This window comes from Rhinopithecus roxellana, chromosome 1 (assembly GCF_007565055.1).
Source record: "Rhinopithecus roxellana isolate Shanxi Qingling chromosome 1, ASM756505v1, whole genome shotgun sequence".
Classification (NCBI taxonomy): Eukaryota; Metazoa; Chordata; class Mammalia; order Primates; family Cercopithecidae; genus Rhinopithecus; species Rhinopithecus roxellana.
Window position 1 is genome coordinate 29648824 of NC_044549.1, and position 24608 is coordinate 29673431.

At 39.1% G+C, this 24608-nt stretch overlaps 1 protein-coding gene across 2 annotated transcripts in view; it reads right to left on the reverse strand.

Moving 5' to 3' along the window:
* Positions 1 to 4625: 4625 nt before the first annotated feature.
* Positions 4626 to 24608, reverse strand: part of MORC1 (MORC family CW-type zinc finger 1) — a 188230-nt gene continuing 168247 nt past the window's right edge. Inside the window, exons 25-28 of one of the 2 annotated variants that reach the window (XM_010386597.2) lie at positions 23897 to 23969; positions 22240 to 22293; positions 9849 to 10043; positions 4626 to 5499 (exon numbers count right to left, since the gene is read on the reverse strand). In XM_010386597.2, coding sequence (XP_010384899.1) covers positions 5362 to 5499; positions 9849 to 10043; positions 22240 to 22293; positions 23897 to 23969 — 460 coding nt within the window. In that variant the 3' untranslated portion in view covers positions 4626 to 5361. The remainder of the gene's footprint in view (positions 5500 to 9848; positions 10044 to 22239; positions 22294 to 23896; positions 23970 to 24608) is intronic. The other variant, XM_010386598.1, reaches the window with a different exon arrangement.

Below are 24608 nucleotides of genomic sequence, written 5' to 3' on the forward strand. Positions count from 1 at the left end.
CAAGCTAAATAAGAATAGAAAGCCAGTGAGATTAACTCATCTGCCCAGTTTTAAAACCAAGGTCACTTGGCACTTGGTAACTAACATGCTTACAGTCATGCAGAGACATAGTTTTTTGGGAAGGGAAGAGGCAATATTTTAGAGAGGGTGACCCGTGTTATATTGTTAGCCATCAATTTTGCCTATATTATGGAGTGGTACAGTGGGTCTAATGGCAGGAACTTGGAGGTGCAATCAGGAAGCCTAGATTCTGTGCTTTCTTCTACCACTTATTAACTACATTGAAACATTACTTACATTCTTTGTTTGTTTCCTCATCTGTGAAATAGGAATAAAAGTATCTGCCTTTTCATACCTGAGTATTGTGAAGATAAATTTAGATGACATTTTTACATGAAAAAAACCATACATTGAGTATTATTAAAAAGAAGTCTATGTATAAGAGAGAAAAATAGGTAGAGAGAATCAAATAGTAGTAAGAAGAACTTACTGGGCTGTGTCTTCTGGTGGTGTTCTTCCATTCTCTCCCCCACCCTCTGTTCTTACCTTTTTCTGGTCTCTCAAGTATCTACACATGCCATTGGCCTGCGAGCTTTATCTCACTCCAGTTTTCTAATCTGGCTAATCTTGTCCTAACCAAGCCCCATTTGCCAATGAATTTAAAAACAGGGTCAATGGACCTAAGAACTGTATCCAAGGTCCAGTAGTGGAAATGAATGCTTTGTGTGGTCCTCAACCCATTTTGCTACCAACCACACTTAGAACTAGAAAACCCCAGGTGGAATATAATTCTGTTACTCCTGAATTATAGTTCCTTTTTTTTGTTTGTTTTTGAGATGGAGTCTTGCTGTGTCGCTCAGGCTGGAGTATAGCGGTGCGATCTCGGCTCACTGCAAGCTCCGCCTCCCAGGTTCACATCATTCTCCTCTCTCAGCCTCTCGAATAGCTAGGACTACAGGCGCCCGCCACCATGCCCGGCTAATTTTTTGTATTTTTAGTAGAGATGGGGTTTCACCATGTTAGCTAGGATGATCTCGGTCTTCTGACCTTGTGATCCGCCTTGACCTCCCAAAGTGCTGGAATTACAGGTGTGAGTCACAGTGCCTGGTCTACAGTTCTCCTTTTCTAACCTCACTCAATGCTTTCTTTTATTTCCATTTTGACCCAGTTCATACACCATACACCTGGTTTCTGTCTTTGTCCCTATTCCTTAGTCCTGACAATCTGTTTATTATAAAATCCTTGAATCCTAAGAAGGAGCCATCGGGGCCTAAATGAATTGCCTTGACCAGAAGTGGTGGTGGTTATGGTGAATATGGTTAATTTTGTTTCAAACATATCAATGTAGACTCTCAATGGGACATTTTGATGTCATAATTAGAGTAAAATAATAGGGCTGGGCACAGTGGCTCATGCCTGTGATCTCAGCACTTTGAGAGGCCAAGGTGGGTGGATCCCTTGAGGTCAGCAGTTCAAGACCAGCTTGGGCAACCTGGTGAAATCCCATTTCTACTAAAAATACAAAAATTAGCCGGGCGTGGTGGCACATGCCTGTAATCGCAGCTACTCGGGAGACTGAGGCAAGAGAATCATTTGAACCCTGGAGGCGGAGGATGCAAGTGAGCTGAGATTGTGCCATTGCATTCCAGCCTGGGCGACAGTGAGACTCTGTCTTAAAAAAAAAAAAAAAAAAAGGTGAAAATAAGGTCATAGTATGTGAAACTTATCATATCAATTTGAAAGAATTACCTGAAACCATTAGAGTGAATGATATTCTTTTTTAGACAGCAAAAAGGACAAAGGGGAGACAGTGAGGACTCAGCCTCGAGATTATTCAGCTTGGAATGAGAGAAATATCCTGCTAGAATTTTCAAAAAGCATTCTTTGGGGAAGTCCCCTTTAAGATTCTTTCTAAAGGTCTGCCAGAGGATGCTCAGAGGCACTGACTTCTTATCATCATTAACATTTATTAATCACTAATTTTTAAATTAAAGAAAAAATGGATACAGATGATGGCAGAGGAAGGTAGTAAAAGTTTTCAAGGAGGCAAGAAAATCCTTTGAGGAAGGAAAACTTTGGATGGATCAAGAATATAAGGACCTGAGATCCAGAAACTGTTTCTTCATATAAATGTACTTTAAAGAAAATTGGCCAAGCACACTGGCTCACACCTGTAATCCCTGCACTTTGGGAGGCCAAGGTAGGCGGATCACCTGAGGTCGGGAGTTCGAGACCAGCCTGACCAACATGGCAAAACCCAGGCTCTACTAAAAATACACAATTAGTTGGGCATGGTGGTGTGGCACCTGTAATCCCAGCTACTCGGGAGGCTGAGGCAGGATAATCGCTTGAACCCGGGAGATGGAGGCTGCAGTGAGCGGAGATCTTGCCACTGTACTCCAATCTGGGCAACAGGAGTGAAACTCTGTCTCGAAAAAAAAAAAAGAAAGAAAAAAGAAACAAAAACAAAACCTGCATAATGATCATTTGCTGATGCAGAAAAAAACTTTAAGGTTATTTGTAAAATAAGAATTCTAACATTAAATACAGTATTGAAGTCCAAAAATCAGGAGTCTTGCTGTATAGAACATTAGCCAGTCATAAGATAATGGGAAAAAGCCTCCATTTATGATAGGCTAAAAAATAAATCTAACTGCAATAAATATAACTAGGAATGTGCAAGATGTATTTGACGAAAATTTTTAAATGGTAGTATAGTCTTCAATGAAGACTTGAGGATATGCAAAGGCATATCTTGGTCTTGGGTAGAAAAACTTAATATTAAAAAACATATCAGTTCTTTCTATATTAATCTGTGTTATCACCACAAACTCCCATCTAAAAAATATAAATAGAATTTGAGGGGTAGTGGTGGCTACAAAATGTAATTCTGAGAATCAAGCATAAAAAAATACACAAAAACTTTTGAAAAATAAAATTATTAAGTAGCCCTACCAAAAACAACATGAATCTGGCATGAGAAAAGATGAAGCACTCAATGAAAAATAAATAGATTCTTTTTTTAACTAGGTTCAATTACAAATAAGAATTTAATATGCAGTAAAGGTGGTATGGTAAGACAGTAGGAAATAACTGATTATCAATGAATAATTCTGGTACAAAGCTATGGCTATGTGGAGATGCGCGCACACACACATACACACACACACATACACACAAAGGATTTCTAACTTACTTCTCACTCCAAAATAAATTTTAGATGAATCATAGGTTTAACAATATAAATCACTATAAGAAAACAAAGCAAAATTGTTTTATAATTTTAGCATGGGAGAGTCCTCTCTAAATATGACCACAGAAACCATAAACAAAAGGAAATTCAATCATAATCTTTTAAAAAATCCCAGATGACTCAAAACACCATAAAAACAAAAACAAAAAGTTTGTTAGAAAATATCTGTAATAGGCCGGGCGCGGTGGCTCAAGCCTGTAATCCCAGCACTTTGGGAGGCCGAGACGGGCAGATCACGAGGTCAGGAGATCGAGACCATCCTGGCTAACACGGTGAAACCCTATCTCTACTAAAAAATACAAAAATCTAACCAGGCGAGGTGGCGGGCGCCTGTAGTGCCAGCTACTCAGGAGGCTGAGGCAGAAGAATGGTGTAAACCCGGGAGGCGGAGCTTGCAGTGAGCTGAGATCCGGCCATTGCACTCCAGCCCAGGCGACAGAGCAGAGCAAGACTCCGTCTCAAAAAAAAAAAAAAGAAAAAGAAAATATCTGTAATATATATCACATTAAAAAGATAATATCCCTAATGTGAGGACAGTTCTTACAAATCAATAAGAAAAATACCCACCACCAAGTAGAAAAATTGACAAAGTCCAAATTTAAAAATCTGAATGACTTTTAAACATATGAAAAGATGCTCAATCACACTCAAAGTATAAGAAATGTATGTTCAAACTACAAGGATATACCACTTTTCACCTGTTTGATCAGCAAGATAAGAAAGTCTGGTAATCCACCAGGTAGGTGAAGGTGTGAGGAAACAGGAACTCATACACTGCTGTAGGAGTGTAGACTAACACAATTTTTTCAAAGTGCTATCAGGCAATATCTATTCATAATAAAATGCATATACTCTTTGATCCAGCAATTCGTTTGCTGAGACATTTGACAGACATAATTGTACCTGTGTGAACAAATTTATAAGGATATTCACTGTTGTGCATATGTAAATCCAAACGAACAATAAAAACCTAAACATGCATTGATAAGGAAATGGTTAAACAGATTTAGTATTTCCATTGAATGAAATAATAAGGAGCAGTTGAAGATAATGAGAGGTTATCTCATTATCTCTCTACATATGTATTATTACATGTATTGGTCTCAATATGGAATGGTCTTGAAGGTATATTGAGTGGAAAAAGCAACAGCCCCATCTTTTGGATGCTATTACATCCGTATCTATAGCTATATCATGATATATATGGTTTTACAGATATTGATTGCGGATAGATTTACAAGTAACTGGTAAAAACATGCCTCTTGAGAAGAGTACTTAAGTGGCTAAAGGCAAAAATGAAATAGTTTACCATATTCCATTTCCATGTTCCAGGCTTTTGCTATGTTCGTATACATAAATTAAAATTATACAGTTTCACAAATGAATATTAAATGTTTTATTGTTTTTGTCTAAAGTTTCAGACATTTCTGAACAAAAAAAAACAACCACTTATCAAGAAAAGTGTAAAAACATGCTTCTTTATGTATATGTAAATGTAAAACAACAATTTTTACATATGTGTAATATGTATACATATTATGCTTAGGAGATTTATTATTTTACTATGACAAAATAATAAAATTATATAAGATCTCAGTTTTGAGAGGATTTGTATTTTCTGCTTTACTGAGTGTTGGCTATAGTGGAGAAAGGGCATAAAGTCTTTCTTTTTCAACATCTTCAAGAGGAAGTGAGTCTGTAGTCCTTTGCATATTGATTTTGAAAACATCTGCTTTTAAATTTTTTTAAGGAATAACAAAATTACAATAACAATATTTTAAGGAATAACAAAATTTAAGCTTGAGTGAAATTTTCATTTTTTTCACTAGCTCACAAGAAAATTAGAGAACTCTAAATATTATTAGTATTTCTGAAAGAAGAGGAAGATTTAGACAATAGGATTAGGGAATATATAAATTGTAAATTGGTCTCCATTTCTAGAGTGTACAATTTTCTTATTTGAAAAAAATTTCTAATTTCTTATTGTTAAACAGAATAGACTTTACAGTAACAACAAAAAAGAAAAAATTTTAAAAGAATCTTCCAATTTTCTTATCAGCATTTTTTAAAAGGGAATACCTTCTCTGACTTAATTTTCAGGAGTCTTTTCATTTTTTTTCTAAAGGGAGTCTATGTCTTGTATCTATAGTTACTTTATTTAAATTGTTCTGGAGGAGGGGATTATCTTCTTTAAGCAAAGCTTCTAAATGAGTGTCAATCTGCTCCAGGTCACCTTCTGGACCACCCTGGAAAAGAGAAGCAACAGTCACACCAGGGAACGAAGCTGTAGAGCTTATTCCTGTAATTTGGGCAGCTTCCTAACAGTCTTCCCTATGACTCATGCTGCAACAAAAGCCACCTTACATTTGAATCATGCTTTTAACCTTTCAAAATGTTTTCTCATTTAATGTCATTTTATGCTAACAAGTGGTTAGAAACTTGGTTCATTTTTTTATTCTTTAGTGGGAGTTAGTACAACTGTTTTTTCTCTTTTTAAAAAATTACTTGCTATATTCCTAAAGCCCCCTCAGTCTAATCTCATCCTTCTCTGTTACAGGCTGTCATCTCCTATTTTTAAAATTAATGAATCTTTAGCCTTATAGGCAAAAAATAGACAAGAAGCCAAATTTTGTCTTCTCTGTTTCTTCTATTTCCATTGCAGTGTCTTTTGCCTCAGCTCTTGGCTTACTACCCTGGTCTGTCTCCTTCTCTTTGTCCTCCCTTTCTCTCTTTTACTCAGCTCCCTGTTGAGGCGATTTCATGCTCTCCTTTCCTGGGCTTCTTGATCCAATGAACAGTTAGACGTGTGTGTGTGGGGGGGGTGTCTTCAAAAAGTTCATGGAAAATGCATATTATGAAAAAACTACGTAGGCACGGATTTCAAAATTTTTGAACAAAAATAAACTCACACTAAGTTGTTATGACATATTTGACCAGGATGTAGTTTGAGGCACTAAAAGGATAAGATAGCCAGTTTGAAAGAAGCCACTATCAGACCAACATGAATTCTGCTGCAATTGAAGCAAGAACAAAGATCAAATGTATGGTGAAGCTTGGGTGGAAGAATGGCAAAATTATTCACGCTTTATGAAAAGTTTATGGGGACAATATCCCCAACAGAGAGCCTATAACAGAAGGATGAGATTAGACTCAGGGAGCTATAGGACTATGGCAAGTAATTTTTAAAAACAGAGAAATCAGCAGTTTATAAATGGATAACTTGAGAACGGATGAGATGATGTTGAAGAGGAAGCTGGCAGTGTCAGACTGTCCACATCCCTTTGCAAGGAAAAAGTTAATCTTGTTCATGCTCTTACTGGAGAAGATGGATAATTAATAGCAGAAACAATCGCCAACACCACAGACATCTCAAGTAGTTCAGCTAACACAATTCTGACTGAAAAATTAAACGAGCAAACTTTCCACTCAGTGGGTGCCAAAACCATTGTGCCTAGATCAGCTGCAGACAAGAGCAAAGCTTTCAATGGAAATTTTAGATAAATGGGATCACGATCCTGAAGGATTTCTTCAAAAAACTGTAACAGGAGATGAAATGTGGCTTTGCAAGTATGATCCTGAAGACAAAGCAATGGCTACCTAGAGGTGGAAGAGGTCCAGTCAAAGCAACAGTGGTCGGTCAACAGCAAAGGTCATGACAACAGTTTTTTGGGATACTCAGGGCATTTTGCTTGTTGACTTTCTTGAGGGCCAAAGAACAATAACACCAGCTTATTATAATGGTGTTTTGAGCAAGTTAGCCAAAGCTTTCATAGAAAAACGCCTGGGAAAGATTCATCAGAGTCCTCTTCCACCATGACAATGTTCCTGCTTATTCCTCTCATCAAACAAGGGCAATTTTGTGAGAGTTTTGACGGGAAATCATTAGGCATACCTTATTGTCCTGATCTGACTCCTTCTGACTTCTTTTTAAAAAATCTTTTAAAAAAATCTGTAAAGGGCATCCATTTTTCTTTAATAATGTAAAAAAGACTGCATTGACATGGTTAAATTCCAAGAACTCTTAGATCTTTAGAGATGGACTAAAAGGCTGCTGCCATTGTTTACATAAGTGTCTTGACCTTGATGGAGATTATGTTGAAAAATAAAGTTTACATTTTTACTTTTAGCCCCATTTTTCCACAAACTGCTTGAGCTCCCCTTTAATGTTCCCTCTTGGCTTACTGATCTAAATCTCATTCCCTTGGGCCCAACTATGGGATCAACTAACTCTCCAACTGAGCGGATAGATAAGAGGATTTTTTAGGAAGGGCCTTTCAGAAGCAGTCCCAGCACTAAGTGTCTGGCACCATTAACCTCGCCTCCGCATCTCTTCTCTGGTTCCATAAAATGTGCTTCAGCTTTACTCCCTCTACCATAGATTTGCTCTAACAAGGCTGGATTGTACTGAGTTCCAGCTTTTGACTGGGATACTGTTCCTACAGATGGATTACAATGATGCTGATATTTACCTTGACTTCCAAATATTCGCTGACCCTGAAGAATGCCCTGTGACCCTGACACAAAGCACTTCTCGTCCTGTTAGATATAATCTGATCTTTTGGCTATTATCCTCTGCCTGGTGGACTAAACTTCTTCCAGGATGCTACATTATTTCCATGCTTGGCTTCTTCATGTGCCTGCCCCACCTCTATCTGCTCTGGGTCCCTCATCTTGATTCTCTGCTGTACTCTACTGCAGTGGCTCTGGCAATCAGAGACTGTGCAATAGAACTTTCATGTGGGGGGATGAGAGTAATACATTTGGGCAGGAGCCCTTTAAGTGCCTCTCCACTGAGACTAGGAAAAAGAGTTTCATACTCTGCTGGCTGAAGCCCTTCACCTGCCTACCAAACTTTGTGAATACAGTAAATTAAATTAGTATGGTTACTCTGGCTGCTGCTTAAGAACCTAGAGGTTTGGCAGAGTAGTAGTAAATGATTATTCTTTCAGTTTTTCTTAGCCAAATGTGGATTTGCTATTATGAAAGTCAATTATTTTATAAACTTGTTTAATAGTCAGGAAGTGGTATTCAATCTCTAAGATACAGAATTTCTTTGGTCTTTCTAGTTTACTTGTTAAGTGAAACAATAATCGTCACTGAAACACTACCATGTGCTAGGCTCCATACCAGACTTTTAACACATGAAAACATCTGGCATCCTTCACAGCCACAAGAACCAAAAGGAGCTCTACTGAAATCCCACTCTCATAGCAATACATAAACTAGACAAACTGGCTGAAGCAGTATGGTTGATAGAAGCACAAATACAATTACCTTTATATAAAAATTAGCATTAACATCCTTTTAAATTTTAATAACATAACATTTTAACTGTTGCCTAGACCATCAAAGGGGAGAGGGACTTTTCTTTTGGCAATATACTTAAGCAAAACACAACAAAAAAGCTTTTCTGCATTTTGTCTTGTACTTAATATAAATTTCAGATAAATTAAAAGATTCAGTTTTTTGAAGTGGGAAAGGACTCCCACTTTTAAATGTTTACAACCAGGACTGAGACCCAGGCAGTCTGGCTTCAAGGTCCATGTTCTTCACACGTTATACAGATGTATGTATGGTGAGTTTCCTTGTCTCTCCCCAGCCCTTTCAAGGGCAAGGCAATCCAATCCTCTAGCCAATCCTCCATAAGGGTCTCAGTTCCTGTCCCCTCACCTTCCGTGGCCCACGAAGGCTCTGTCTCCTGTTCCAGCACTCAGGGCCTATATTTGAGGACAAAATGCCACAGGCTCCCTAGGCTCACTGTTCTGGCTTGGATTTCTCAATTTATTTCTAGAATCCACAGGAAGACTTTCAATCTTGACTACATATATTTTCAGTTTTGTTGTATTGTATGCAGCATTTCCATGTGCTATAGAAGACGGGCTCTTCCTCATTAGTTCGACCTATCACATAACTCAATTCTTTATACATATAACATATATATATATAAAACATATATATATATAAACATATATATATAAAACATATATATATATAAAAACATATAAACAAAACTGACAGTAATCCATACTTACATGATGTTTCCTGACTTCTCTCAAACTGTCCTCTAAGATTAAGAGGGTTTATTTTTATTTATGCATTAAAATAAAAGTAAAGTAAAATATTTCACTGTCTGAAAAAACTGAAAAAATTACCTACTGGTCACATGTTATTAAGGGGACACCAAGGGTGATCATGCTATACCAACAGCACAAGCAAAGATTCTGAATTAAGATACAAAAGAACGTGCGCCTGTAGTTCCAGTTACTTGGAAGACTGAGGCAGAGGAATCACTTGAACCCAGGAGGCGGAGGGTGCAGTGAGATGAGATCACGCCACTGCACTCCAGCCTGGCAACAGAGCGAGACTCCGTCTCAAAAAAAAAAAAAAGATACGAAAGAACACAGAGTTTCTAAATGTTCTAATATATGCTTTCACAATTCATTTATTTAGGCTTTTGAAATCCTTATGTGGAGAGAAAAGGCTGACTTAAGTGACTTGTCCAGGTCAGTAAGTGAATGACAATGTTAAGAGAAGTTAGATGAGTTCTCGTTCCGTAGAGTCTACTCCTACTGTCAAATACAATTTTTTCACTCACCGCTTGAAGTTTCTGCAACAATAGTACCAGTTTTATACGAAGATTCTTCAGCTTATCCTCAGAGATTTTTCTTTTATTTTCACATTGCCCCAGAGAGATTTCATTATGTATGCCTCTTGTATTGGAATCATAGATAATGGACTGCAATTTCTTCTTTATTTTTTTTTCATATTGGACCATATAAGTATTCTGTATCTGGGAATGTTTTAAAAACAGTTTTAGCATGTTTTTAAAATATTACTTTCCCCCTAGTATCACTAGACAATTTCATATTCCAACTCTGCCTACATGTACCAAGTGTCGATTTTGTAGGTAAGTACTACAGGTGGTCTAAATTTAGGAAATGTTGATACCCTTAAGGAACTTACATACACTCTGATGGAAGACTTAGAAGAGAAAAATGTAAAATATTTCAGTAAATGTAATTATGAGGAGGAAAGAGACACATGACAGTGAGCTTGGAGACCTCTGCTCTGGAATGAAGAAGAAACCTCGTAAAGGTTGAATCTGTTCTCCCAACGGTGATCACCAGATTAATTAAGGCACAAAGTGAGCAGGTTCCTGTGACTCTCTCTCCGCAGCACCAGTAATTCACAGGCAATGACAGAATGGCCCACCACTTGGGGCTGTCTGGCAGATGATGTAGTGTTACTTGTAAGGCAAGGCTGTAGCATCCAGAAAGCACAGAAACTACATAAAGAGGAATTCCTGTTCTCACTCTCTTGGGGTTCCTTACCATGATACAAAAAGTACAGGCAGTTATGTATATGACCCTCATTAATTGAAGAATCTTGGTTGTTTTCCAAAATTTCATGCTGTGCCTGAGGCACTCATGAAGTAGAAAGAGGTAATGGAGAGGCCAAATGCTTCAGTTTCAGAATGACATTAATTGCTTGTATAAACATTTCTAGAAGGCCAAGTGATATTCTGAGAAAAGAGATACTGGGCAAATCCCACTTTGATAAGCATTTGGATGTTTATGTAATAAGGAGATTTCTGTGTTCTAATATTACTGGGTTGCCAAGAAAGTTGTAAGGTAGCCTCATTTGTCTTTTGGGCCTACCTTTCCCTCTTCAGACCCTCCACTACATTGACTATGTGTAGACCCTTCTCTGATGTCCACATCATCTCCTTTAGCATTCACTGACTTCATGAGTTTCCCCTTTTTCTACAAAATCCTTTACACAAGCAAGTGAAAATCCCTACATATAGGAAATTCTGTTTAATAAATATTCACTAACTAGTTCCTAACTTGAAAGCACTGCATTTGATTATAGATGATGTGGAGATATATAAGGTACAGTCTTTGCCCTCAAGAACTCTCTAGTCTACAGCATGAGATAATACAAGTGTGCAAATACATCTTATGGAAGATAAGGACCTTGTGCCCACAAGGAAGGCACTAAATAGCAGGGATTCAGGACAGCAGATAATGCAGCACTCACAGCAAGGGAATTTCAAACACATGGGTAAATCCTGCCTTGAAACCCAGGCTACATTTAAAGATCCTGGAAGAGAATCCACTTTTGAACATCTTTAATTCAACCTGTAAGTTGATGCCTTAAAACTAAGGCAACCACCACCTCCACCAGGAAGCTTCATAGATGCTTCCTATAGAGGCTGCAGGCAAACCCAGGGAGAGACATCTACTGCCTGAAGGTGGAGTAGGAGAATAATCCAACTCAGCTGGAATAAGGAGAACAGCGTTACATACAGTTCACATGTCACTAGCCACTTACAGTTTTCAGAACTCTAGAATGTTATAGCTTTTGCCATGCTGAATAATAGTCAGAAAACACTTTTTGCATAAAAATAAAAGCCACAGTAAAATAAACCAAAACAAATCAAAGATAAATATCAAAAATGGCAAACATTATGGAAATATTATTTGAAAAAACAACAGTATTGCTCAAATCAGCCATAAAAAGGAACCCGCTATTGACACACTTAAATGGACCTGAAGTGATGCTGAATAAATAAGGCAACTGTCAAATGACACATACATATGATTCCATTTCTACAGCATTCCTGAAAAGACAAAGCGATAGAGATGGAGAACAGATTAGTGGATGCCAGGAGTTAGAGTTGATTGTGGAAGGGCTGAGTGGATATGACCATAAAAAGGCAGCATAAGGGAGATACTTATGGTAATGAGAATTCTGCATCCTGATTTCGGTAATGATTATACAAACTTCCATGTATGATGAAATGACATAGAACTATACATACACATTTTACCAAATTCAATTTCCTCGTTTTGATATCGTACCATAATTATGCATAATTACGTACTGGAGGAAACCAGGCGATGAGTACACAGGACCTCTCTGTACTGTTTTTGCAACTTCCTATGAATCTATAATTATTTTGAAATTAAAAGATAAAAGCAAAAACAAAAAGCCTCGACACTATTAATATGAGATGAGATCAAGAATGTTTAATATAGTACACTACAAAGTCATTCAGTCTCTGAAAGTTTACCTTTTAGTAACCAGTAAACCATGTTTTTGTCAAATACTACAGGCCAGCTTTTTGGTTTACTCTCCTGCCTTTCTCTCCAGGAGGTTCTGCTAACCTCTCCAGGAAGTTTCTATGAAAGGTAACAATTTTGACAACTTTTCAAGCTCAGTGTAAAAGGACATCTAGTTGTATTAGCTTTTTTTTGTGTTAACATTTTAATTAAGGTGAGAAAATAATTGTAGCAAGATGAGAGGCTTAGTTCTGCTGGTTAAACCCACTCTTGTAGAGGTATCTGCAGATCACAAACCAAATTCTTTCCGAACTACGTTAATTCAGAATGGAATTAGGATTTGAAAGAAAGGATATTTAACTGAGATTTTAATTTTCTGCCTTGAATTCAAAGAGCAGGAGCTCTAGCAGTTTCGCAGCTCCAAACTCGTAATGAGTTTGTGCAAAGTAAGGAAGGCCTACAACATCTATAGATTTTGTAGCATACAAACAGGAATATTCATTTAAGTGTTTATGTTGGCAGGCACTAAAGCAGAAACAATCGACTGTGATTCAACATGTAACTATGAAGATCCAGATGCATTCAAAGGCACTGGTTGCATGCTGCTAGAATACAGAGTTTGATGACAGGATTATTAACTTCAAGGATTCTATCATCTAACTGAGGAGAAAATGAAATATAATAAACTATTACAAGGTAGAAATGTTAATTAATGCTAAACAAAGTTTTAACTTTCTCCCAGAACACAGAGAGGTCAAGATTAATCTCTCATGGAGAAACTGAGAGTCTTCACGTAAAAGATAATATTGACCAAGCTCAATGGGGAAGGATTTCAAGAGGCCGACTGTGTATTGGGAGAGTGGATAGGAGTATTTCGGGGAATATCACGAGGGGAAAGGCTCAGGGGTAGACCAGTGTAAGTAAGTTGGAACAACTCTGGGCCACTCATTTTAGCTGGAACAGATGGCTTCTGAGGAAAGAATAAAAGATGATGGTTTGAGTCAGGTGATGCAGGACCACCAATGCCATTACGAATCAGCTACTACTACAATAGTAGTTACGAAAACCACGGTTGTGACCAAGGAAGCCTGTGACTTATGTAAGTTTCTCCTATGCTGTGATGTGGCTCTGTTCATTAAATGTACACACCTTCAGTCAAGTTGTTCTGTGTTTCGCTTACAAGATCTCATTTCAACAGGAACTTCTGGTCTCCCGACTGTTTATCTTGCTTTGATTTTTTGAACCCGACTTGCCCTGCATGTTAAGGGGATACTGCTCATCATCTACACTAACACTGTTCACCCTGAATAAACACGTATCTTATTCACTCTGGCTCCATTACTAATGGTGTAGACGTTGGAAAAAATATTTAGAGGCAGGGGGGCGGAGCAAGATGGCCGAATAGGAACAACTCCAGTATCCAGCTCACAGCAGGAGCAACACAGAAGACAGGTGATTTCTGCATTTTCAACTGAGGTACTGGGTACATCTCACTAGGGAGTGCCAGACAATCGGTGCTGGTCAGTCGCTGCAGCCCGACCAGCGAGAGCTGAAGCAGGGCGAGGCATCGCCTCACCTGGGAAGCGCAAGGGGGAAGGGAATCCCTTTTCCTAGCCAGGGGAACTGAGACACACAACACCTGGAAAATCAGGTAACTCCCACCCCAATACTGCGCTTTACCAAGGGTCTTAGCAAACGGCACACCAGGAGATTTTATCCCACACCTGGCCGGGAGGGTCCCACGCCCACGGAGCCTCCCTCATTGCTAACACAGCAGTCTGCCATCTAACCCCAAGGCAGCAGCGAGGCTGGGGGAGGGGCGCCCGCCATTGCTGAGGCTTAAGTAGGTAAACAAAGCCACTGGGAAGCTCGAACTGGGTGGAGCTCACAGCAGCTCAAGGAAACCTGCCTGTCTCTGTTGACTCCACCTCTGGGAACAGGGCACAGTTAACAACAAAAAAAAGAGTGGAAGAATTGACAGCTAGACTAATTAATGCAGAGAAGGTCATAAACGAAAATGACAGAGATGAAAACCATGACACGAGAAATACGTGACAAATGCACAAGCTTCAGTAACCGACTCAATCAACTGGAAGAAAGAGTATCAGCGATTGAGGATCAAATGAATGAAATGAAGTGAGAAGAGAAACCAAAAGAAAAAAGAAGAAAAAGAAATGAACAAGGCCTGCAAGAAGTATGGGATTCTGTAAAAAGACCAAATCTACGTCTGATTGGGGTGCCTGAAAGTGAGGGGGGAAATGGAACCAAGTTGGAAAACACTCTTCAGGATATCATCCAGGAGAACTTCCCCAACCTAGTAGGGCAGGCCAACATTCAAATTCAGGAAATACAGAGAACGCCACAAAGATAATCCTCGAGAAGAGCAACTCCAAGACACATAATTGCCAGATTCACCAAAGTTGAAATGAAGGAAAAAATCTTAAGGGCAGCCAGAGAGAAAGATCGGGTTACCCACAAAGGGAAGCCCATCAGACTAACAGCAGATCTCTCGGCAGAAACTCTACAAGCCAGAAGAGAGTGTGGGCCAATATTCAACATTTTTAAAGAAAAGAATTTTAAACCCAGAATTTCATATCCAGCCAAACTAAGTTTCATAAGTGAAGGAGAAATAAAATCCTTTACAGATAAGCAAATGCTTAGAGATTTTGTCACCACCAGGCCTGCCTTACAAGAGACCCCGAAGGAAGCACTAAACATGGAAAGGAACAACCGGTACCAGACATTGCAAAAACATGCCAAAATGTAAAGACCATCAAGGCTAGGAAGAAACTACATCATCTAACAAGCAAAATAACCAGTTAATATCATAATGGCAGGATCAAGTTCACACATAACAATATTAACCTTAAATGTAAATGGACTAAATGCTCCAATTAAAAGACACAAACTGGCAAACTGGATAAAGAGTCAAGACCCATCAGTCTGCTGTATTCAGGAGACCCATCTCACATGCAGAGACATACATAGGCTCAAAATAAAGGGATGGAGGAAGATCTACCAAGCAAATGGAGAACAAAAAAAAGCAGGGGTTCCAATCCTAGTCTCTGATAAAACAGACTTTAAACCATCAAAGATCAAAAGAGACAAAGAAGGCCATTACATAATGGTAAAGGGATCAATTCAACAGGAAGAGCTAACTCTCCTAAATATATATGCACCCAATACAGGAGCACCCAGATTCATAAAGCAAGTCCTTAGAGACTTACAAAGAGACTTAGACTCCCATACAATAATAATGGGAGACTTCAACACCCCACTGTCAACATTAGACAGATCAACGAGACAGAAAGTTAACAAGGATATCCAGGAATTGAACTCATCTCTGCAGCAAGCAGACCTAATAGACATCTACAGTACTCGCCACCCCAAATCATCAGAATATACATTCTTCTCAGCACCACATCACACTTACTCCAAAATTGACCACATAGTTGGAAGTAAAGCACTCCTCAGCAAATGTACAAGAACAGAAATCATAACAAACTGTCTATCGGATCACAGTGCAATCAAACTAGAACTCAGGACTAAGAAACTCAATCAAAACCACTCGACTATATGGAAACTGAATAACCTGCTCCTGAATGACTACTGGGTACATAACGAAATGAAGGCAGAAATAAAGATGTTCTTTGAAACCAATGAGAACAAAGATACAACATACCAGAATCTCTGGGACACATTTAAAGCAATGTGTAGAGGGAAATTTATAGCACTAAATGCCCACAAGAGAAAGCTGGAAAGATCTAAAATTGACACTCTAACATCACAATTAAAAGAACTAGAGAAGCAAGAGCAAACACATTCAAAAGCTAGCAGAAGGCAAGAAATAACTAAGATCAGAGCAGAACTGAAGTAGATAGAGATACAAAAAACCCTCTAAAAAAATCAATGAATCCAGGAGTTGGTTTTTTGAAAAGATCAACAAAATTGATAGACTGCTAGCAAGACTAATAAAGAAGAAAAGAGAGAAGAATCAAATAGATGCAATAAAAAATGATAAAGGGGATATCACCACCGACTCCACAGAAATACAAACTACCATCAGAGAATACTATAAACACCTCTACGCAAATAAACTGGAAAATCTAGAAGAAATGGGTAATTTCCTGGACACTTACACTCTCCCAAGACTAAACCAGGAAGAAGCTGAATCCCTGAATAGACCAATAGCAGGCTCTGAAATTGAGGCAACAATTAATAGCCTACCCACCAAAAACAGTCCAGGACCAGATGGATTCACAGCTGAATTCTACCAGAGGTACAAGGAGGAGCTGGTACCATTTCTTCTGAAACTATTCCAATCAATAGAAAAAGAGGGAATCCTCCCTAACTCATTTTATGAGGCCAACATCATCCTGATACCAAAGCCTGGCAGAGACACAACAAAAAAAGAGAATTTTAGACCAATATCCCTGATGAACAGTGATGCAAAAATCCTCAGTAAAATACTGGCAAACTGGATCCAGCAGCATATCAAAAAGCTTATCCACCATGATCAAGTGGGCTTCATCCCTGGGATGCAAGGTTGGTTCAATATACGCAAATCAATAAATGTAATCCAGCATATAAACAGAACCAAAGACAAAAACCACATGATTATCTCAATAGATGCAGAAAAGGCGTTTGACAAAATTCAACAGCCCTTCATGCTAAAAAACGCTCAATAAACTCGGTATTGATGGAATGTATCTCAAAATAATAAGAGCTATTTATGACATACCCACAGCCAATATCATACTGAATAGGCAAAAACTGGAAAAATTCCCTTTGAAAACTGACACAAGACAAGGATGCCCTCTCTCACCACTCCTATTCAACATAGTGTTGGAAGTTCTGGCTAGGGCAATCAGGCAAGAGAAAGAAATAAAGGGTATTCAATTAGGAAAAGAAGAAGTCAAATTGTCGCTGTTTGCAGATGACATGATTGTATATTTAGAAAACCCCATTGTCTCAGCCCAAAATCTCCTTAAGCTGATAAGCAACTTCAGCAAAGTCTCAGGATACAAAATTAATGTGCAAAAATCACAAGCATTCCTATACACTAGTAACAGTCAAACAGACAGCCAAATCATGAATGAACTTCCATTCACAATTGCTTCAAAGAGAATAAAATACCTAGGAATCCAACTTACAAGGGATGTAAAGGACCTCTTCAAGGAGAACTACAAACCACTGCTCAGTGAAATAAAAGAGGACACAAACAAATGGAAGAACATACCATGCTCATGGATAGGAAGAATCAGTATCGTGAAAATGGCCATACTGCCCAAGGTCATTTATAGATTCAATGCCATCCCCATCAAGCTACCAATGACTTTCTTCACAGAATTGGAAAAAACTGCTTTAAAGTTCATATGGAACCAAAAAAGAGCCCGCATTGCCAAGACAATCCTAAGTCAAAAGGACAAAGCTGGAGGCGTCACGCTACCTGACTTCAAACTATACTACAAGGCTACAGTAACCAAAACAGCATGGTACTGGTACCAAAACAGAGATATAGACCAATGGAACAGAACAGAGTCCTCAGAAATAATACCACACACCTACAGCCATCTGATCTTTGACAAACCTGAGAGAAACAAGAAATGGGGAAAGGATTCCCTATTTAATAAATGGTGCTGGGAAAACTGGCTAGCCATAAGTAGAAAGCTGAAACTGGATCCTTTCCTTACTCCTTATATAAAAATTAATTCAAGATGGATTAGAGACTTAAATGTTAGACCTAATACCATAAAAACCCTAGAAGAAAACCTAGGTAATACCATTCAGGACATAGGCATGGGCAAGGACTTCATGTCTAAAACACCAAAAGCAACAGCAACAAAAGCCAAAATTGACAAATGGGATCTAATTAAACTAAAGAGCTTCTGCACAGCAAAAGAAACTACCATCAGAGTGAACAGGCAACCCACAGAGTGGGAGAAAATTTTTGCAATCTACTCATCTGACAAAGGGCTAATATCCAGAACCTACAAAGAACTAAAACAAATTTACAAGAAAAAAACAACCCCATCAAAAAGCAGACAAAGGATATGAACAGACATTTCTCAAAAGAAGACATTCATACAGCCAACAGACACATGAAAAAATGCTCATCATCACTGGCCATCAGAGAAATGCAAATCAAAACCACAATGAGATACCATCTCACACCACTTAGAATGGCAATCATTAAAAAGTCAGGAAACAACAGGTGCTGGAGAGGATGTGGAGAAATAGGAACACTTTGTTGGTGGGATTGTAAACTACTTCAACCATTATGGAAAACAGCATGGCGATTCCTCAAGGATCTAGAACTAGAAGTACCATATGACCCAGCCATCCCATTACTGGGTATATACCCAAAGGATTATAAATCATGCTGCTATAAAGACACATGTACACATATGTTTATTGCGGCACTATTCACAATAGCAAAGACTTGGAATCAACCCAAATGTCCATCAGTGACAGACTGGATTAAGAAAATGTGGCACATATACACCATGGAATACTATGCAGCCATAAAAAAGGATGAGTTTGTGTCCTTTGTAGGGACATGGATGCAGCTGGAAACTATCATTCTCAGCAAACTATCACAAGAACAGAAAACCAAACACCGCATGTTCTCACTCATAGGTGGGAACTGAACAATGAGATCACTTGGACTCGGGAAGGGGAACATCACACACCAGGGCCTATCATGGGGAGGGGGGAGGGGGGAGGGGTTGCATTGGGAGTTATACCTGATGTAAATGACGAGTTGATGGGTGCTGACGAGTTGATGGGTACAGCACACCAACATGGCACAAGTATACATATGTAACAAACCTGCATGTTATGCACATGTACCCTAGAACTTAAAGTATAATAATAATAAAATAAAATAAAATAAAAATATTTAGAGGCAGATATAAAAGGGCATATATAAGCTTGGATAAACAGCTATATGACAGCATAATTCTTAGCACATTTCTAAGTTTTACAGTGTATTCAAATCAGAGTCCCCTAGCCAGTAAATGGAGAGCTACAAGAAGATCCAGGAGCCTTACTGATAAGCTCCTCAAGCTGACTGCCACAGACTTTCAGTTGGGACAATGAATTCCTGGTGGCCCAACAAGCCAACCCGTCTACCACACACACCCCACATAAATATATCACTGTCAGCATCTCCTCCATATATGTCTCATGATGTAATGTCAGGTCTCCAGTCAGTTAAAAATAATTCTTCTACACCAACAGGCTGAGAAGTTGTAATATACTTACTGCAAGTAATACATGTGACCTCTATCACAAAGACGAAGTATTAAAGTCTGGATGAGAATAAGATGAAATAGCCAGGTGTTGTGGTACAAGCCTGTAATCCTAGCCACTCTGAGGCTAAGCCAGGAGGATTGCTTGAACCCATGAGTTCAAGACCAGCCTGGGCAATGTAGCAAGATCCTATTTCAAGACAAAAACAAGCAACACAAAAATAGAGGGGGTGGGCAAAAAAAGTTGAAAACAAAAGTAGAATGAAAAGAACTTTGGAGTGGGAAAATCAGGGTTCCAATTCTGAATCTGATCATGACACTGGAATATTATCTTTCTGAATCTCTATTTCCTCATTACTGAAAGAGATAGTGGTACCTACCTACCAAAGTTGTGAGGATAAATGAGTTAATGCAGAAAAGACCTAGTTCAGTGCCTGGCTCTAGTGGCTCTCAATCAATTAATCCCAGTTTTACATTATTGATGAAAATAATATTAGTGGTAGGACAGCATCAAAATATACTGAAAGTAAACTTTGTCTTTTATTCTTGTTAGGAAATGTTGACAAGTAACTCTTCAAACTGAAAATGTTCAGTTACTACTTTTTCAGCAAAATGTTACTCAGAAAATAAATTCACTTTTTAGTTGAACAGTAATGGGAGACCAATAACTACACCCCCCTTTCATTTCCAGTTGTTTATCACCATCCAGTTGATAGAAACATCAAAGGCAAACCTATCAACAAGGGTTGTTAAATTTAGGCCCAGTCTGAACTTTAAATACCATGTGATACAGTCTTTGTAAGAAAGAATATGGGGCCGGGCGCGGTGGCTCAAGCCTGTAATCCCAGCACTTTGGGAGGCTGAGATGGGCGGATCACGAGGTCAGGAGATCGAGACCATCCTGGCTAACACGGTGAAACCCTGTCTCTACAAAAAAAAAAAAACAAAAAAAAACAAAAAACTAGCCGGGCGAGGTGGCGGGCGCCTGTAGTCCCAGCTACTCCGGAGGCTGAGGCAGGAGAATGGCGTAAACCCGGGAGGCAGAGTTTGCAGTGAGCTGAGATCCGGCCACTGCACTCCAGCCCGGGCGACAGAGCAAGATTCCGTCTCAAAAAAAAAAAAAAAAAAAAAGAAAGAAAGAATATGGTTTAGGTTCTACTTGTCAAGTTTGCCTCGTCGTATGTCTTTGGGGAACTTACTTCACCATTCTTTTTCAATTATAAAACAAGAACATTCAGATGTCTTCCATTATAACTGCTTCTTGGACTTTTGGCTAAGATAAAATGCGAATGTACTCCATTACCTATAAAAACTATGAGGCAGTGTCTCTGCTTAGAGTCATTCTTTGCACAACTCCAAGAAGTGCCAGTCACCTCTTAATCTTTACAGATTTTCATGTTGTTTTTTTTTTTTTTTTTTGAGACGGAGTCTCGCTCTGTCGCCCAGGCTGGAGTGCAGTGGCCGGATCTCAGCTCACTGCAAGCTCCGCCTCCCAGGTTTATGCCATTCTCCTGCCTCAGCCTCCCGAGTAGCTGGGACTACAGGCGCCCGCCACCTCGCCCGGCTAGTTTTTTGTATTTTTTAGTAGAGACGGGGTTTCACCGGGTTAGCCAGGATGGTCTCGATCTCCTGACCTCGTGATCCGCCCGTCTCGGCCTCCCAAAGTGCTGGGATTACAGGCTTGAGCCACCGCGCCCGGCCCAGATTTTCATGTTATGAGAGCTTTCCAAAGATGGCTGTAAACATAAGCATACAGAAGAAGATGCTAATGTTTGCACTAATGATGGAGCTGGTGGCTAGGTGACAAAGCACAGGTAAAGTGTCAACAAAGACCCAACATTTCAGTCTTGGCTACTCTGGCCTGTGCGATGAATCTGGGAACCTTCATGGCCATCCTGGCTCTAACATTCATCCCCTATGTCAGCTTGGCCAAGTTCACAACTTGGAGTCCCAGGGTTTTTTTTTTTTAAGAGTAAAATAAGGGATTTGAGGGCGTATGATTTTTTGAGATATTTCTGTAGTAGAACTGAAGGCTACTCTGGACTCTTTCTCCCCCAGGAAATTCTTAAGGACTAGATACACAGCATTATTTGATAAATGTTAAAAAAAATCTACCCAGAGAAAGAGAAAGGTTGTAAGGAAATACACAAAAATATTAGTATCAGTGATCTTGGAATGGTTTGAGGCTATGGATGAATTTTTAAAAACTGTTTTTACTTCTTATATTAGCATTAATTACCTTTATGTCTACTTTTAGAATGGAAAAATCACTAACTTAAAAAACTATTGCTAAGGTACTTAAAAAACTCAGAGAGACATCAAATTGTTTGAAATAATTTAAAACTTTAATCTAAAATTTATGCTTCAGTCTAGCATTTTGAGGATTCAGTGAAAATATTTCTTAAAAGCTCACACTGTCCTGTTTCCTATTCAAGATACAGTCCTACTCCAAGTGTTTCATAGCTTCATGTTATAGAAATGTTAGTATTTTAAAATTCAAAAAGATGTTGCTTTATGACATCTGATATGCTATACATTAATCTAAGTCTTGATAAGTGAATGCAAATTTGATTTCCTTTCAAACCTAACATTTGGAAATGTACATTATTTATCCTTTGGAACACAGGATCATTTAGAATATAAATGGTGATACTGAAAGGACACTTACCTGGTTGAAACACATTTTCAGCTTTTTGTTTATATGCTCTGGGCACTGCTCCAGCTTTCATAAATGATAATAGAATAGGATATTAGCTTTTAGAGAATTTGCTGTCTACAGCAGAGTTATATCATGCAAGCATTCAGTATAAAAAGCATCAAAGTCTAGAACTGGCCAACATTGGTACCATGCGCCTTTTAAGTCTGAGTCTAATTAAATTAATTAACTAAATTATACTTTGCTTCCTTCCAAAAAAGAATTAAGTGAGCATACATAAATGAATACAGCACAGTTAAAAAAAACTGTGCAGATACAGAAATCAAGGTGAAGAAAAATGAAGCGATAAAATAATAAATATTCAAAGGGAGATGTCAAGAGGGCAGCTGGAGTCTGGGTTTCTTGGAAGGGAGTGCCAGAAAAACAGATGGGGAAGTCACTGGCATGTGGGGGGTAGTATTAATGTTTTAGTGTTAGAGATTAGATGAGCTCACCCACAAATAGCATTTAATAGAGAAAAGAAAGTGGCCCAGGAACAAGCCTTCAGACATGCCAACACTGAGAAACCACGTACAATAGGAGCTGCCGCAAAGAAGATGGGAGAGAGGAAAGCAAAAAAATGGGCAGTGTGCAGTCAAGGGAGCTATAAAAAGAAGGTGCTTCAAGGTGAAAGTGGTCACCCGGGTTGAAGGCCTCTGACAGGTCAGGTAAAAGTGACACTGCACTTATCAAGAGGTCACTGGTGGCCCTGACAAGAACAGTCATAGTTCAGCTGTGGAATCAGAAGCCCCATGGGAGAGGATGAGGTGAGAGTAGAGGGTAAAGAGGCAGAAACAATGATTACAGACTAGAAAATTAGGGAGGGTGCCCAGGATCAGACTCATATAGTCCCTCTTGCATTCATAATTTGTGCTGTTTTCAGTATATAAGTATATACCAAGTATATTCATCGTCTCCACAGGCAACAGTGAGCATGGAGATGGAGAAGAGACCTCCCACCCTCCCGCACTAGGCAGCTCTTCCCTCCACTTCTGCTGAGCAGCTTGCTTGTCAGGCACGCGCACCTCACTCAACTTCACCGCAGCCCTGCGGGAGCCCTTTGTAGACTACTGCTACTCAACCATAGCCAATAGATGTGAGGCTTACTCTTTGCACCCCAAGTAGCTGTTGGAAGTTTTTTTTCCAATCACGTTTGGTACTGTTTCTGAGAGGAGGTTTGGTCGACACAATTTTCTTCATCTATCTCAGTGATGTCTTGGTGATTTCAGTAAGATGAGTGCTTTGGATACCTAACGTGCCTGACCTACCCAATCCGCAGCTCAGCTCCTCATAATAAGCAGCTGATGAGGTGTATCTAAGGAACAGAAACTTTGTTTTTGGTGGGGGAGAGGGAACTCAGGGACCATGTCCTGTTTCTTTTCATCTCTGCAACTATCTGTCTGTAAGATCTTTTCCACCTTACATAACTCACAGTCACAATGATTTCAAATTTAGGTTTAATTACGAATCACCATTTTGTGTAAAGATGCTCATCTTCATTCACTTAAGCCATTCTAGGTCCTCTTATTGGAAACACTTTACATTTTTCTTCACTGAGGATTAAATTCAGGATATTCTATAATTCCCGCACAGTTCCAAAAAAAAAAAAAAACAATAAAAAACAACTCACCTCACAACTTAATGCAGGTTCTTCCAATTCTGATGGTAGCTGATACTCAGGAAAAAAATACAGAAGAATCTCCCTAGGAATACAAGCACAGCAGATATGGGAATATACAAGGGTAACAGAGGTAGCACTCACCTGTCAGAACTGGATTTGTCTCCTGGGTATCAAACATCCTGGCAAAGATGAATATTAGTTACCCCCAAACATTTTGTTTTTAGAATTGACATCAAAGTGTTTTTCAGAAAGCATAGACTAGGGAGAGGAAGGTGGGTGTGGCTATAAAAAGGCAATAGGAGGGACCCTTCTGGTGAAGGAACTGGTCTGTATCTTGACTGCATCAATGTGAATATCCTGATTGTGATACTGTTCTACAGTTTTGCAAGAAGCTAGGTGAAGGGCGCAGGGGGTCTCTCAGCATTATTTCTTACAACTTAACGTGAACATATATTTATCTCAAAATAAAAAGGTTACTGAAAGAGGGAAGGAAGGAAGGAGGGAGGGAGGGAGGGAGGGAGGGAGGGAGGGAGGAAGGAAGGAAGGAAGGGAGGGAGGAAGGAAGGAAGGAAGGGAGGAAGGAAGGAAGGAAGGGGAGAAAAAAGAAAAGAAATCAGCCAACCTCACAAGGCCTCGCAGTCCATAAACAACCAGTCCAGGAAAGGCCTGTACCTAGTTGAGTGTTCTCTTCTGCAGAGAACCCAACATTGCAAATTTCTTG